The 17,048-nt window shown below is 43.5% G+C and overlaps 2 protein-coding genes and 1 non-coding gene across 9 annotated transcripts in view; 1 reads left to right on the plus strand and 2 right to left on the minus strand.

Annotated features, from left to right (window-relative positions):
* IFT38 (intraflagellar transport 38) overlaps nt 1-4,364 on the plus strand; it is a 46,790-nt gene extending 42,426 nt beyond the window's left edge. For all 5 annotated transcript variants that reach the window (XM_037029866.1, XM_037029865.1, XM_037029868.1 and 2 more), the window contains one exon: nt 2,867-4,364. In XM_037029866.1, coding sequence (XP_036885761.1) covers nt 2,867-3,013 — 147 coding nt within the window. In that variant the 3' untranslated portion in view covers nt 3,014-4,364. The remainder of the gene's footprint in view (nt 1-2,866) is intronic.
* A 1,801-nt stretch (nt 4,365-6,165) lies between these two features.
* LOC118975839 (U6 spliceosomal RNA) lies at nt 6,166-6,272 on the minus strand. The gene has a single exon (XR_005064152.1). It is a non-coding gene; the product is annotated as a U6 spliceosomal RNA (small nuclear RNA).
* Nucleotides 6,273-15,599: 9,327 nt separating this feature from the next.
* The window catches only part of NLRC3 (NLR family CARD domain containing 3), a 34,386-nt gene continuing 32,937 nt past the window's right edge, over nt 15,600-17,048 (minus strand). For 2 of the 3 annotated variants that reach the window (XM_037029899.1, XM_037029897.1), the window contains one exon: nt 15,600-16,932. In XM_037029899.1, the coding sequence (XP_036885794.1) occupies nt 16,842-16,932 (91 nt within the window). In that variant the 3' untranslated portion in view covers nt 15,600-16,841. The remainder of the gene's footprint in view (nt 16,933-17,048) is intronic. The other variant, XR_005064135.1, reaches the window with a different exon arrangement.

The following is a 17,048-nucleotide window of genomic DNA, read 5'->3' on the forward strand; positions in this document are numbered from 1 at the left end:
CTGAACCAAGAGACAACAAGTGGCGTGGTTCGGGCGTCACCTGGCCCTCACGCCATAACCTAGAAAGGAAGGCACGCTGCTGAGGGCCCGGGGTCCGACGAGATGTCTCTTCATCTCCATTCTGGGGAGGAGGCACAGAAAGGAGGCCCCCCTGGGACCAGGGCCTGGGGGAGGCTGGGCACCGGGCTGCAGCACCTTGAACATTATCAGGTGGCTAACTGACTGAGATAGGAACCAGATGGGGAAACAAGGGGTCCTGTGGGGCCCAGCTGTTGGGGCTCTTCTGTCCATCACTCTGGGCCTGCCTGTGTTGTTGGCAGTCCTGGCAATACTGTGAGTACCAAGAGACAAAGAGTGGCTAGACTGATCCCAGTCACAGAGCTGACCAACAAGTTGAATGCCACATGTGTCTAGAGTGTGGCACGAGTAACTACACAGAGACGGAGTATAGGCCTTATGTTCTTGTGCAAAAGGTCCGTTTATTTATGACCAGCAGTGCATACTGTCAGAGACATTCGCAGGAGAGAGAAGCCATTCAGGTGTGCTGGGCAAGGTGCACGGAGAAGACAGAGCCGTAAACACCCAGAAGGGGGTCTTTAGTAAAGCAGGGAAACCACCGCGGAAATTCTAACCAGGCAGGGGATGGATGGTTAAACAGCTTCTCTCCATCTAGCTTGCTCATCCAAGACAGAAACAAGGAGAGTCTGGTGTGGGAGCTGCCTGGCGAGCCCTGGCTCGCCTCTTTTCTTATGATTTGCTCCATCATTTGTATAGCTTTCTACTTCTCAGAACAAAGGCACTATTGTAGCTTAAATCGGTTCTGCGCCTGCTGATTTGTGTTTATTTCAGGGAGGCAGTTTTCATGTACCACCCCATAGGCGTGGAGCTTGTCCTTCAGGTATTCACTCAGTCACTAGACAGATGGTTTTTGAGTGCCTGGTATGTGCCTGCCACCATTAGGGACCATAGGGAATGCAGCAGTGAATAGAAACAAGGTCCCTAACTTTATTAAGCTTACGGTCCAGCAGTAGTGAGGCAGGTCTATCATGGCTCATAGTGGTAAGAAGAAAAATAAAGCAGGTTCTGGAACAGAGTGACAGGGATGAGGAATGTCCTTTGATTGGTCAGGGAAGATCTCTCTGATAAGGTGACATTTGGGCAGAGGCCTGAATGGAAGAAGGGACACGGTGCTAGGGGGAGGCATTCCAGCCACAGGAAATGTGGTTTCTGCATTCGAGGCTCAGAGGTGATGGTGTGACCGGAATGGAGTGAATTGGGGGCAGGAGCAGCAGGAAAGGCAGCAGGGGCTGTACAGAGCTCTGCAGGATGTGGCAAGGACTTGACATTCTGAGTACAATGGCATGGTGCAGGATCCTGAGCCCAGGAGTGCCCAGAGCTGACTCACACTTAAGAGAGCACAGAGAGGAGGCATTTGCAGTAGTCTAGTGTAGAGGGCATGGTGGTGGTAGCTTAGCCTTGGGTGGTACCTATGAGGCATTGAGAAGCGGTCAGGTTCTGAACATGTTTCAATGGTAAGAACCATCGGGTTTTGTTGATTGGACACAGGGTGTTAAAGAAAATGAAGGGTGTCTTGGTTGTGGCATAATTGGCCAAAAGCACAGTTTTCATCTCTTAAGCTGGGACGGACCTAAGGAAGGGCCTTGGAGAGCAGATTGAGAGTTTGGTTTTTGGATATTCTTAATGTGAGTTGCCCTGCTAGGTGTCTGCATGCTGATGCTGAGTTGAAATTCAACTCTGGAGTTCAAAGTCAGGTATAGGTGGTCTCTAAGCATGAGGGTACGTGTGATTGCTTGGAGAGAGAGAAGGAGAAGAAAGAGAAGAGAGGAGGTCCACGGCCCTGAGCTGCTGACTCTGTAGTGTGGAGGTCAGGGAGACGGATAGGGTTGGGCAAGCGAGACAAAACACAGGAGTAAGAGGGGATGAGACCCCAAAGAGAACGGTGCTCTGGAGGAGGACAGAGGAGTGATTGCCAGGGGAGAAGGAGCCCGTAGGTCAAACAGGAGGATGGAGAATTTACCCCATTGGAATTGAATGTGTCAGTCTTGACAAGAGCAGTTTGGAGGGGTTGGTGAGGTGGGAACCTAACTAGAGTGTACTTCAGAGGCAGTGAGAAGGGGCAAGTAGGGGCAGTGAGTTCAAAATTCATTCAAGAAGTTTTGTTGGGAGGGGATTAGAGAAACGGCAGAGTACCTGGAGAGGAAGATAGGATTAAATTTTGAGAGGGTTTTTTTAAAAGAAGGAGATTACAGTGCGTGTGCTAGTGGGAGTGGTCGAGATAGAGTGGACAAGCACCCTGGTCTGCCTGGGGTGCAGGACTTGAAGTTTGAAAACCCGGCTGAATTGGTCACTCTAGATCTAGATGATGGAGCAGAGCGTTTCTTAAATTTTGCTCCTCGTGCTCATTGTCTGTGTGGCTTTCCATCCCCAATCTGTCAACAGCAAAATAAGCTCTCCTTTCCTCTCTCCAAGTCCCCACTCTCCCTACTACCCACTGGTGGGTCTCTGGGCCACCACGAGCAAAGCAGCATCCAGTGAGCGTTGGTGCAGGCGTGGTCCTGAGACGTCAGTGGGAAGGCAGCCCCTGTGGCACCAACCTTGGATTGCACGTTGGTATTTGAAGGTTAGCAGTTAGATGATGTCATGATCTCTGCATTCCGGCCAGCAGTATCTAGACGTCGGTCCATTTTTATGTCCCCACAGCCTGACTGCTTCTCTGCCAAGCTCCTCCTTCTCATGGGGGTGTTGCTAGTTACTGAACTAGTGGAAAAGTGAGGTAGAGTCTTGCTGATAAGGTGTCAGAAATGAGATCGGTCCTCAGTTGGCATTTGCTGTCTTTTTCCTATAGGAAGACTCAGAGGACAGCGAAATTGACATGGAAGATGACGAAGAAGATGACGATTTGGAAGATGAGAGCATTGCTCTTTCCCCAGCTAAACCCAGTCGAAGGGTCCAGAAACCTGAGCCCCTGGAAGAGAGTGACAATGACTTCTGACCTTCTTACTAAGGAACCCATGCTGATTAAAACCCTCAGATTGGTAGGTGAATGGCAATGCAGGTTAGGAAGGAAACGTATGTTGTTCTCTAAGCCAGTCGGGCTGATTGTTAGTGAAGTTGTTGCTTTAGCCTCCTTTGTGTAACTCCATGAAATTTAAACAAGAATCAGAGCAAACCCGAAAGATGATTTTTTTTCCTTATTTATCTCCTCAAACTTGGGAAATGCATGTGTTCTTAGTGAGTCACATCCACAGGACAAAAACTCAAGGAGAAATACGTTTCTGTGTCATCACGCCCAGGGACTCATTTCAGGACTAGTGGCAGACAGACTATTCATCACTTGTACGATTTGGAGGCTGTTCATTTTAGCCTCCATTTCATTTTATAGTCTTATTTTTCCTTCTGCATGCTTACAATACCAAGCTTTAAGTGTATTTTACTAAAGTTTTCTGAATGAAAGTTGGCGAAATAAGATGAAAACCAAGTTTTCTTGATAATCAGGCAACAGAAATGCTCCCAGTTATAAAGTCTCCATTTTCTCTCAGAAGGCTAGCATTCCTTCTTAGGAAAGCAAATTAAGGAAAAAGTATTAGTACAGATTTGTGTTCTAACTTAAAAAATACACCCGAATTGGATTATGTGAGGAACACTAGAACTTCCCTACTGTGAGAAGAGAAGTGACAGGTAGCGTTGTGGGGGTTTTTTGTGTGTTTGTTTTTTGGGAAGCACAGAACAGTTTTTGTTTTTTTGTTTTTTTAATATTAAAAAATATTGTTTTTATTATATTTTTCCATTACCATTTAGTCCTTTTATACCCCTCTCGCCTCAGCAATCACCACACTGTTGTCCATGTCCACGTCCTTCATTTGTTTTTCAGTTATAAAGTCAGAAGACTTCTGAAGTGACTTTTCTTAATAAATGTATTTAATAGCATATTTTTACATTATTAAATAAGTTTTACTTGAAAATATAGTTATTTTGTTTATTTGCACCAGTAACAAATACTCGAGAAAAGTTCACAGGTTAATATAGTACATGTAAGTTTTAGGAGACTGACAGTTATGTCATATTTACTTTTTTGTATTATCTTTTCCTAATTTTATGTGTAAGATTACCCCTTTTTTTAAACATTCAGCATTCAGTTAATCCCTCAGTAATTTGGAATATGCCATCTTTGAAACAGTAAGCTAAGTGGGAAATAGATGTGTTGGGAACCATGATAATCATCTCAGATGCCATGGCTCCCTAAAGTGCAAAAGAGAGGGGACTTCCGGTCAACATGGAGGCATAGGTAAACATGCTTCGCCTGCTTGTGCAACCGCAGAAAGAATTACAATTACACCTCAAAACAAATAACATTTAGAACCATCAGAAAAATTGAGCTGTATAGAAGTTTGACAACCAAGGATTTAAAGAAGTCACATTCATCCAAACGGGTGAGAGGGGCAGAGACACAGAGATGGGCAGAGGGGCACGGAGACACAGTGCGGCATGGAGGGGCAGTCTCACATGCACATGTGATGGATTAAAACCAGGAGGGATACCTCAGGAACAAGAGATCCCAGCCACAGGCCAGACTGCACAGCCCAGGGTTCCAGCTCCAGGAAGATAAATCCCCATAAATTCTGGCTATAAAAACCATTGGAGGTTTGGGTGGCAGAAGAAATTGCCAGATTTTCAGGAGACTCTGCTTAGAGGGCCTGCACAGACTTAGAACGTACACAGACCCACCCGCTCTGGGATTCAGCACCAGGGCAACAGCCAGAAAGGCAACAGTCACATACAGCAAGTGAAGTGACTGGAAACAGGGCAAGTGCTGGGCACACCTCCCAAAGCCAGGAAGTGGCATTGCTCCCTCTCTGAGCCTTCCCCTCACACAGAGCCAGAAAATGATGAAGTAGGTTGCCCTACCCTGGCGATTACCTAAGGCTCTGCCCCACACAGTTTACAGGTGCCTTTTCCACAGCAGGCCATGCTACTACAACAGGGAGTCAAAGCAGCTCTACCTAATACATAGAAATGATCAGGGAGGCTGCCAAATTGTGACAAAGAAATGTGGCCCAAATGAAAGAACAAAACCCCAGAAAAGAATGAAATAGATAACCAATCTATTAGATGCAGAGTTCAAAACACTGGTGATCACGATGCTCAAAGAACTCACTGAGTACAGCAACAAAATAAAAAAGACCCAGGAAAAAATGAAGGTTATGCTAAATAAAGAAAATTCTACATGGAACCAACAGTGGAGGGAGTGAAGATGGGATTCAAATCAATGATTTGGAACATCAGGAAGAAATAAGCATTCAACCAGAACAGCAAGAATAGACGATGTTAAGAATAGAATAGGGCCCTGGATGGTGTAGCTCAGTGGATTGAGCGTGGGCCTGCGAACCACACAATCGCGGTTCAATTCCTAGTCAGGGCACATGCCTGGGTTGCAGGCCAGTTCCCAGCAGGGGACTCATGAGAGGCAACCGTACATTGATACTTCTCTCCTTCCCTTCCCCTCTAAATATAAATAAATAAAATCTTAAAAAAAAAAGAATAGAATAGGAAATGGAGAAGCCAAAGAACTTATGTGCACCACTCATGGATATGAACTGGGAGGGGTGCTGGAGGGAATAGGGGTGCTGTGTAGTGGGGCAAAGGGGAAAAATTGGGGCAAATGTAATAGTATGTAATCAATAAAAATATTTTTAAAGAAAAATATCACATCAAAAAATAAAGTGCAAAAGAGTCACTGCATGTTCTTTGATGTTAATAGCTTTGGTTCACCTGAGTCTAACCTGACTTATAATTAAAAAAAAAAAAAGTAAATGTATTTCTGGTTTCCTTATGTGATGCTTTCTTCTTTTTTTATTACTATAATTTTTATTTTCATATAGATTGGCACTACAATGAACTTAAAATTTGTAAATTCAGAAAGTCAAACTAACATCACAACTCTAAGACCCCAGAATAAGTTTTATTTTCATGGGGAAACAATATTTTGCTGAAGTGTAAGAACAATACAGCATATGCATCTCTTGGCTTTTCTTTTTTTTTTAACTTTTTTTTTTTATGATTGGAATCTTTTTTTTTTTCAATTTTTTTATTTAATTATTTTTCAAGTACAGTTTTCTGTCTATTACTCCCATCCCATCCCACCCCAAAAATATGGGACGCTTCACGAATTTGCGTGTCATCCTTGCGCAGGGGCCATGCTAATCTTCTCTGTATCGTTCCAATTTTAGTATATGTGCTGCCGAAGCGAGCACTAACTTTACTTTTTTTTAATTTAATTCTTGTTCAAGTATAGTTTTCTGTCTTATATTCCAAGCCCTGCCCGCCGCCCGCCCAGTGCTCCCCACGTCCCTCCCATTTCTGCCCCCCACCTTAGTTATTGTCCATGTGTCCTTTATACTTGTTCATGTGAGTTCATCCCCTTTTCCCCTATGATTCTCTCCCCTCTCCCCTCTGGACCCTGTCAGCCTGTTCCGTATTTGAGTGTCATTGGTCATATTTGCTTGCTCGTTTGTTTTGTTGTTTAGATTCCTGTTAACGGTGATATCATATGGTATTTGTCTTTCACTGCCTGGCTTATTTCGCTCAGCATAAATGCTTTCCAGTTCCATCCATGATGTTGCAAAGGGTAGGAGCTCCTTCTTCCTTTCTGCAGCGTAGAATTCCATTGTGTAAATGTACCATAGCTTTTTGATCCAGTCATTTACCGATGGGCATCTAGGTTGCTTCCAACTCTTGGCTATCATGAATTGTGCTGCTATGAACATCGGGGTGCATAGGTTCTTTTGGATTGGTGTTTCAGGGTTCTTAGGATATACTCCTAATAGTGGAATTGCTGGGTCAAAAGGCACGTTCATTTTTAGTTTTCTTAGAAAATTCCATACTGTTTTCCATAGTGGTTGTACCAGTCTGCAATCCCACCAACAGTGAACTAGGGTCCCCTTTTCCCAACAACCTCTCCAGCACTTGTTGTTTGTTTCTTTGTTTATCATAGCCATTCTGACTGGTGTAAAGTGGTATCTCATTGTGGTTTTAATTTGCATCTCTCTGATAGCTAGCGATATCGAGTGTGATGCTTTCTTCTAATGGGCATTAGCATGGGAGTCCAACCCCAAGCTACAGATAAAATGTCAGGAGATAGAGGCAATGGCTTTAATGGGTGATTTATTCTTTCACCTGCTTCTTGGTCATCTTGGGTCCCTTACATAATTGACTTTGTGCAGTCTCACCGTGGTGCGGCACTTCCTTAGCTCAGTAGCTCCTGTCAACAAAGGAGCTGCAAGTACTTGACCACAGTTACTGATGTCTTTTTGTAACTGTACTGGATCCAGGAGTCAAATATTTACAAGTGCCTTACGACCAGGTGTCATTTGTTTTTAGCCAAGCAGCAGAGCACAGAGTTAGGCTCAGACGAAGACTGAGTGATTAGGATAAGCCATCCTTCAAGCTAGAGTTTAGGTCACTGCTGAGGTTTTTTGTTTGTTTGTTTATTGTTTTCACTGTGCAATTAAAGGCTCTCTTAAAGTGCTTTAAAATATGTGTATTGACAGAAAATATAAAGAACTTTTAAATCCTCAATTACTATTGGTGGTAGCCATGAAGAACAAAGTCCACAAACTTCAATAGGAAATTTGAAGAACTGTTTCCCTTTTAGGTAGAACAGGAAGAAGGGATAAATGCAAAATGTCTTTTGTTAGCATTTTAAACTATAATATCGATATCAAACGTCTTAAGACACAGGTGGCAAACAAGGCCCATGGCCGAATCTGGCCCTCCACCTTGTTTAATCCACCTGGCACCTTGTTTCTACCTGGCGGCAGCGCAGAGCTCTTGCTTAACTGGTAAGGAGTAGTTACACCTCTACAGCCCTACAGTTACATTCAGCCCTTTGAAGGCAACTGCAAGGCTGATGTGACCCCCAGTGAAAATGAGTTTGACAACCCTGTCTTAAGGGGAGATGTATTCCTTTAGGTTAGCAATATACTACATAAATATCACAGCTGTTAAATTGGTTCAGGGGAATTCTTGGATGCTGGAGTCCAGGACTGGTTGAACTGAAAAGGAACTTAAAGGTTCTGCCTCCTACTCAGAGCAGAAGTTCTTTCAAGAAGGATGTGACTGGAGGTGTATCATTAGAGAAAGATGGAACTGATGGAATAATCAGTGTGTCTGTGAGTGATAATATTCAGACCTTACACTTCTCTTGGACAATTTGGAAAAGAATCAAGCATAGTGACATAGAAAATTAAGTAAAATTTTAAAATAATACAACTGTTAATTCTTTTTTTAAAAAATATTGATTTTAAAGAGAGGGAAAGACAGAGAAACATAGGTTTGTGGTTCCACTTATTTGTGCATTCATTGGTTGATTCTTGTATGTGCCCTGACTGAGGGTCAAACCCACAACCTTGGTGAATTGGGATGGTGTTCCAACCAACTGAGCTACCTGGTCAGAGCCACAACTGTTAATTCTAGAAAGAACAATTATACAGGAAGAAAATGATCCATACTAATAAAGGGATCCGTACTGAAGTCATAAGATAAATAAAGTCATAAGATAACACTAAATAATGATTAAACCCAAAATCATACTATAACTATGTTGGAAGGAGGAAGACACAAAAACTGGGGACAAAGTGATACATACACACACCCCAGTGCCATTTATTTCTCATAATACTTATTAAATAGAAAGTCAACAGATGCTCTCTAAAATGATAAAGCAATAAGCAGTGCATGTAGGGTACTTAGTTTTGGGAGTAGTGGTATTCAGATAGGGGAGGAACAGGAAGGACGGAAAACAACTGTGTGCCATTATTAAGCCTCGTAATATTCTTTGGCTTTTTAAACTGTGTATAGCACTATGTGTTACTTTGATGAAAATGAACTTTTAAAAAGATAAGTATACAGACCGGAAAAGGATAAGGGCTGGAATTTGAGGTTTGAGAATCGTTTGCACATAAGATGCCTCGGGAGATTATGTGGGATGAGAGGAGAGCTAAGAGCGGACATCTGAGAAACACGTGTCTAAGGGGAAACATCCACAAGGAGCCAGAACAAGAACCTGGGGAAGTATTTTCTAAAGTGACTGTATTTTACTTTAATAATTAGGAAAAATGTGTTTAATTTCTCAGAGTGTTGGAGTGGCAAGGAGAAGGTGGGGTTGGAAGGTTGTAATGTTACAGAAACCAAAGCAAGGGAGAATTTCCAAAGAAAGGAAAAGTGAACAAGTGCTAGATCCTCATAAATGAGGCTGAGTCAGAGAAACCACGAATGTTGACATATAGGATGTCAGGGCCAGGAAAAGTGAGATAACAAGTGATGAGTTGAAGAGAAATTGGAATTTGAAGCCAAAACTGTGAGTATCGAAGACTTCCGAAAGGGGATGGTCACAAGTGAAAAGAGAGGACAGAGCTGGCCCTGGCCAATGTAGCTCAGTTGGTTGAAGCATCATCCTGTAGCCAGGGGGTTGCAGTTTGATTTCTGGTTAGGGCACATGCCTGGGTTGCAGGTTTGATCCGCAGCCTGGATGTGGAAGCATGAGACACCCTGTCTGGCACCTGTGATCCCTTGTCCAAGCACTGATCCCCAATCAGGGTGCATATGAGAGATGGCCAATCCGGGCTTCTCTCTTGCATTGATATTTCTCTCTCTCCCCTCTTTCTTTCTCTCTCTTTAAAAGCAATGAAAAAAATGTCCTCAGGTGAGGATAAAAAAAAGAGGACAGCTGGTGGAGAAAAGCATGTTCAAAGAACATTTTGGAGGACCAGAGGGCTCTTCATTTTATGTATGTGTGTGAGGAAAACATATTTTTTAGCTGAGAGGAACCAGCTCGTGGAACAGGAGGTGGCTGAATCGGAGAGATTGATGAAACAAAGTCTTCATTAGGAGCCATTCTGCTTAAATTCATACTTTATCGAAAACATACATACTAGATAACCAGTTGGATAGAAGTTATTTTAGGTAAGAAGGAAAAGGTTGGTTTCACAATTTTTTACACCTGGATCTTTAGTGTTTATTGGTACTTGACCCAAAACAGTTTTCTTTCTTTTTTTAAATTTTATTTATTTATCTTTAGAGGGGAAGGGAAGGAGAGAGGGAGAGAAATATCGATGTATGGTTGCCTCTCATGCATCCCCTGCTAGAAATTGGCCTGTAACCCAGGCACGTACCCTGACTGGGAATCAAACCTCGATTGTTTGGTTTGCAGGCCTGCGCTCAATCCACTGAGCTACACCATCCAGGGCTGTTAAAACAGTTTTCTTGACTTGGGCTTGAGGTAGACCAAGATTACTGAGGCATTTCCTCAGAAGATGGCCAAAGTAACCCTAGAATGAAGGATGGCTTGTCCTGGCTAATAAAGCTTAAAAGCAAGTTTTGAAAGGATCCACATGTTTCTAGTAATTGTGTTCCAGAATAAGATTGAGTATTTTAAGAAATATAAAATAGCATTCAGCCCTTACTGGTGTGGCTCAGTGGGTTGGGGGTCATTCTGTGAAGCAGGAGGTCACTGGTTTGATTTCAGTCAGGGCACATGCCAGGGTTGTTGGCCAGGCCTCTGGATGGAGGTGCACGAGAGGCAAGAGATTGATGTTTCTCTCATATTGATGTTTCTCTTCCTCTCTTTCTTCATCCCTTACCCTCTCTCTAAACATAAATAAATAAAATACTTTTAAAATAGCATTCAGAAAGATAAAGTATCCAATGTCTGGTGTCCAATAAAAATTACCAGGTACAAAGACACTTCAGCTTCAAAGGTAGTCCAGATATCCTCAGAAGAGCACCCCAAGGAGAAACAAGCTTGACCTCTATTCGAGTCAGCCATGAAGAAGATAGAAGACAACAGTAGACAAGTGTTTGTTGTGGACATAAGGCAAACAAGCAACAGATCAAAGAAGCTGTGAAGAAGCCCTATGACATTAACATGCCCAAGGTCAACACCTGATTTGGTCTCACAGAAAGTATATGTTAGACTGGCTTCCAACTATGTTGCTTTGGATATTACCAACAAAATGGAAATAATCTAGAGTCCAGCTGGCTAATCCTAAATATAAAAATATTTCACTCTAAAAAAATATTACCAGGTGTAATGAGAAAAATCAATACACGGACCCAGAAATGATAGATGGTCGAATTAGTAGAAAAGGACATTTCTAAACAGTTATAACTATATTCTGTATAGTTAGATGGTAGAGGAAAGCATGAGCATATTAAGGAGAGGAATAGAAGATATAAAGAAGGCCTCAAACAAAACTTCCAGAGAGTAAAAACGAGACCAAACCATACAAATGGGAATTAGGAGCATATCAGACACTGCAGAAGAATATATTACTGATCCTGAAGACAGCAATAGAAACTGTCTAAAATGAGAAATGAGACACTTCTGGTCATGATGGCAGCATATGTAAACAGGGCTTGCCTCCTCATACAGTCACGTCAAAATTACAACTAAAATATAGAACAACCGTCACTCAGAGCCTTCAGAAATAGAGTTGAGTGGAAGTCTAACAATTACAGAATTAAAGCATATCCACCCAGACTGGTAGAAGAGACAGAGACATGCAACAGGCTGGTCCCACATCCACATGTGGCAGATGAAAATTTGGGAAGGCTATCTCGGGAGCGAGGACTCCCAGCCACACACCAACCCCCAGCTCAGGATTCTAGTGCCAGACAGATAAGCTCCCATCTGACTTCTGGCTGCAAAACCAGCAGGGACGGAGTCAATGGAAGAAACGTGTGGAGGCTCAAGCAGTTGCTATTAACCCACACACGGACTTAATCAGACTCACTCACTGTGAGCTTCAGCCCAAGGATAGCAGCTTGAAAGACACTAGTGGCTACAGGGAGAAAGTGAAATGTCTGCCATCAAGAGAAGAGCTAGTAGACAGACCGCCTTCTCCCAGACAGAAAGGTGGGCCATTGTCTCTTCTCTGAACCCTCCCCCTACAGAGTCACAGAGCTGGCAGGCTGGTGCCATATCTGAGACTCCAACCTGGCTGATACTGTTGGTCCCTGCCCTGTAGATTCCCCAGGAACTCCATCCCACCTGACTTGTGGGCCCACCCAAGCTGCTTTTCCTTGTGACTGGCTGGTCTGGGGTCATGCTTCACAACTTCCTAAATCCTCTGAAACAAGCAAAGCCAGCCTCAGTGAGCTCCTGGCCCACATACCTATTGCTAAGGGGCCATGGGCCTGGCACTAGCACCAACCAGCCTAGATTCACAGCTTGGCTTCTCCTGGGAATCTCCAAGCCCAGTACAAGTAGTGGCCATCTCAGATTGCTTTAAGCTCAGGCAGGGTGGCCCCAGGCAAAAACACTGGTGGGGGCTGACCTTGGCCTGTATGTCCTGGGAAACCCAAGAGCCTGCACTTCCAGTGGACAACTACAGACCACATAAGACCATCACAACCCTGCCCCTGCACCTCAGATCCTCAGTGGAGGGTGGAGGTTGGTGGTCAGTGGTCACAACCAGTCCTTGCAGCTGACTGTCCTGGGCAAATCCCTCCCACTGACCTGCCCACAGTAATCAAGCTTCAGCTACAAGAGGAGGATGTACTCAGCTCACAGAAGAACATACCACGAGTACCCAGCTTGGGTGATAGGGAACACTGTGCCACCAGACCCTATAGGACACCTACTACATTAGACCACACTACCAAGACAGGAAGTCGTAGCCGCTCCCGTAATACACAAATAAACACAGGGAGGCTCTCAGAAAGAAGAGATGAAGAAACATGGCCCAAATGAAAGAACAGATGAAATCTGTTCATTCTAAGCAATGAAAGAGTGCACGCGATCAAAAAAAGAACTCCAGAAAAAGAACTAAACAAAATGAAGATAAGCAATCATATGCAGATTTCAAAACACTGATTATTAGGGTGCTCAAGGAATGCAGTGAGGACCTCAACAGCATAGAAAAGATCCAGTCAGAAATGAAAGATACACTAATTGAAATGACAGTTTACAGGGNCCCGGCCCACATACCTATTGCTAAGGGGCCATGGGCCTGGCACTAGCACCAACCAGCCTAGATTCACAGCTTGGCTTCTCCTGGGAATCTCCAAGCCCAGTACAAGTAGTGGCCATCTCAGATTGCTTTAAGCTCAGGCAGGGTGGCCCCAGGCAAAAACACTGGTGGGGGCTGACCTTGGCCTGTATGTCCTGGGAAACCCAAGAGCCTGCACTTCCAGTGGACAACTACAGACCACATAAGACCATCACAACCCTGCCCCTGCACCTCAGATCCTCAGTGGAGGGTGGAGGTTGGTGGTCAGTGGTCACAACCAGTCCTTGCAGCTGACTGTCCTGGGCAAATCCCTCCCACTGACCTGCCCACAGTAATCAAGCTTCAGCAACAAGAGGAGGGTGTACTCAGCTCACAGAAGAACATACCACGAGTACCCAGCTTGGGTGATAGGAAACACTGTGCCACCAGACCCTATAGGACACCTACTACATTAGACCACACTACCAAGACAGGAAGTCGTAGCCGCTCCCCTAATACACAGAAATAAACACAGGGAGGCTCTCAGAAAGAGGAGATGAAGAAACATGGCCCAAATGAAAGAACAGATGAAATCTGTTCATTCTAAGCAATGAAAGAGCGCATGCAATCAAAAAAAAGAACTCCAGGAAAAGAACTAAACAAGATGAAGATAAGCAATCATATGCAGATTTCAAAATACTGATTAGTAGGGTGCTCAAGGAATGCAGTGAGGACCTCAACAGCATAGAAAAGATCCAGTCAGAAATGAAGGATACACTAATTGAAATGACAGTTTACAGGGAAACAACAGTAGAGTGCTGAAGCCGAGAATCAAACCAATGATTTGGAACATAAGGAAGCAAAAAAAAAAAAACCCACTCAGAACAACAAGAAGAAAAAAGAGTCCAGAACAAAATGTGGATAGTGTAAGCAGCCTCTGGGATAATCAAGTGTTCCAGCATTTGCATCATAGGGGTGCCAGAAGGAGAGGAGAAAGAGCAAGAAATTGGAACTCTTAATTGAAAAATTATAAAAGACAACTTCCCTAATTTGGTGAAGGAAATAGACATGCAAATCAAGGAAGTACAGAGAGTCCCAAACAAAATGAAAGCAACAAGGCCCCCTCCAAGACACATCAAACCTTTAGCATAATCAAGACACCTGCTAAATGTTAAAAATAATGAGAGAATCTTCAAAGCATTTAGCCTGAGAAAAGCAGTTACCTACAGGGAAAGTCCCGTAAAACTGTCAGTTAATTTCTCATCCAAGTACTAACCAGGCCCGACCCTGCTTAGCTTCCGAGATCAGACGAGATCGGGCGCGTTCAGGGTGGTATGGCCGTAGACAATTTCTCAAAAGAAACTTTGGAGGCTAGAAGGGATTGGCAAGAAATATTCAAAGGCATGAAAAGTAGGGACCTATAGCCAAGATTACTGTACCCAGCAAAGCTGTCATTTAGAGGTGAAGGGCAGGTGAAGGGCAGGTGAAGATCTTCCCAGATGAGAAAAAACTAAAGGAGTTCATCATTACCAAATCCATTATTACATAAAATGTTAAAGGGAATTATTTAAGAAAAAGAAGATAAAAACTGAAGAATTAAATGGCAATAAATACAAATCTATCAACAATTGAATCTGAAACACACACTAAGCAAACAAGTAGAATATAGAATCATGGATACAGAGAGTGTTTTAATGGTTGCCAGATGAGATGTGAGGGAATGGGTGAAGAGGTCAGGGGATTAAGACGTGCAGATAGGTAGTCACAGAATAGCCATGGGGATGTAAAGCACAGCATAGGAAATGGAGTAGCCAAAGTACTTATACACATGACGCATGGACATTAGCAATGGTGTGGGGATTGCTTGAGGGAGTGGTAGGTGCCAGGTGGGAGGTTGGAGAGGGGGGAAAATTGTGACAACTGTAATACCATAATCAATAAAATACAATTTTAAAAAAGAAAAAAGCAAGACAAATCCCACTGTGCTGGTATATCAATTTATTGCCTCAGCTCCAATTTCACCTTTCAGCCTGATCTGTTTTAAAGGTGTTATTTTGTAACATCTCTCCTTTGTCATCTAGTGAGATGTTAATTAAGCTTTGTCAGCAGAGGGTGCTCTAGAGACCCTCCAATTCTAGTGTAGCTTGCTCTCAAAGTCCCCGAAGAGCACATTTTTTCTCCACTCCTTTGGCCCCTGACCTTTCTCCTGTGCTGGGTCCCTACACGGCACAGCTTTCTTCAACATTGAGCTACGGCACCTCTTGTTTCATTGAGTCCTCAGTTCAGCCACAAACAGTGCAATCCGGGAGACAGTATATAGCAATATTTTGAAAGCACTGAAAGAAGAAACGGTCAGCACCCAGCAAAAATACCTTTTTCAAATGGTAATACAATAAATACTACACATTCCTCATGTTCAAATGTCCCCAATTTCCAAAAAAAAAAGTTCTTTATGGTTGATTTTTTCTTCCAGTCTAGAATACAATCAAAGACTTTGCATTAAGTTATGTCCTTTTAATCTCCTTCAATTTAAAACAGTCCCCAGCCTTTTTATTTTGGATGACATTGACATTTTCAAAGGTCAGGCTAGTTTTTGTTTTGTTTCATTTTTTCAGAATGGCCCTCAATTCTGATTTTGCCAGAGTTTTTTCATGATTAGACTCCAGTAAACCTTTTTGGCAGGAATACTGCATCAGCAATATGTCCCCTCTGAGTGCGTCACATCAGGGCCCCTAATGCCCCTTTATCCCAATCTTGGTGGCATTAAGTTTAATTACTTTGTTAAAGCTCTATTTGTAAAATGTAAGGTGCCTTTTAAATACCACTGTGGAGTGACGTTTTGAGACTATGCAGATAGCTTCCTCCTCACTGGACTCTCAGCCATGATTTTTAGTGTCCGTTGTTGGTTCTTGCCTTGACTATTCAATTTTGAAGAAACGTTTGGGACACAGTGTTTCCTTTTCAAATTTTAAAATGGTGATTACTTTATACGCATTTTTTAAGTTGATGCGAACCGTAGTTTCCATTGGGGTCGTCCCCTTTCCAGCACAGACATCCGAGAGAATTTATGCCGTGGGGAAGTTCAGCTCGCCCTCGGAGTGAAGCTGGAGCAGGCCAGTGGTGTGGAGCCCGATGTAGAGTGACATTATTAAGGCGTCAACATTTAGCATGTTGTTGATAACCAGGGTGCCAGACTACATGCCTGTGGGAGATTTCGTAATGGATAAAAAATGGCAAAACCCTTGGGAAAGTTTATTTTTTGTCTCTGTCTCCAGAATTCTATGATTAAAGCGTTTATTTCTCTTCACAATATTCCCATGTTTTTCCATATATCTTTAAGGATCATACTCCTAAAATTTTCTTCTTAAGAAAAGAGAGGTCCTCTCTGTTACCAGTGCCAATCGGTAGGAATATGGCAATTCATTTCGGAGGGAGGAGGGTGATTTTAACCAGGTGAGTGGGAAAAGGCAGTAATAACTAAAGAGCTGGGGCACACGAAGACCTCCAGGTATGAACAAGCTCAGACCAGCTTCTTACCTGCTGAGCTTTAAGGTGTAAGTCCTGGGTCCCTTGTGGAAGACCCTTCCCCCCGTGTGCCGTGCCAGAGTGTCCATCGCACTCCTGCCTAGACTGGCCTTGGACCAGGAGAGGTGGGTGCCTGTGACCTCCTTTGGCAGCCTCTTTCCTGCCTCTTTGTAGGATACCAGCTTGCGTGTGAGTCGGTGTCATTCCCAGATCACAGGAAATCACCCCGGAAAATGGTCATTTTGTTTGAAGGCTTCCAGCTGTGTCTCTGCCCATCCTCCTGCCTGGTCCACCAGGAGCTTGCTTTGCTCACATTTCAACAGTGCACAGGGGAGCATTTGTCTTGATAGTCTCTGAGATCATCCTGGCACCGGATTCCCCAATGTGATTGCCCTGGAGACTAGACGAGAAGGGTTAGGAAAAATTGAAAACCTGCCTAAAGGGGTAGTAACGAGCAGATGGTCACTAAATAAAATATGCAGACCTCCGTGCTTCCAGGATCCCTCCCACGGACAC

This window comes from Sturnira hondurensis, unplaced genomic scaffold (assembly GCF_014824575.4).
Source record: "Sturnira hondurensis isolate 20B ecotype Veracruz unplaced genomic scaffold, ASM1482457v3 Scaffold0020579, whole genome shotgun sequence".
Classification (NCBI taxonomy): domain Eukaryota; kingdom Metazoa; phylum Chordata; class Mammalia; order Chiroptera; family Phyllostomidae; genus Sturnira; species Sturnira hondurensis.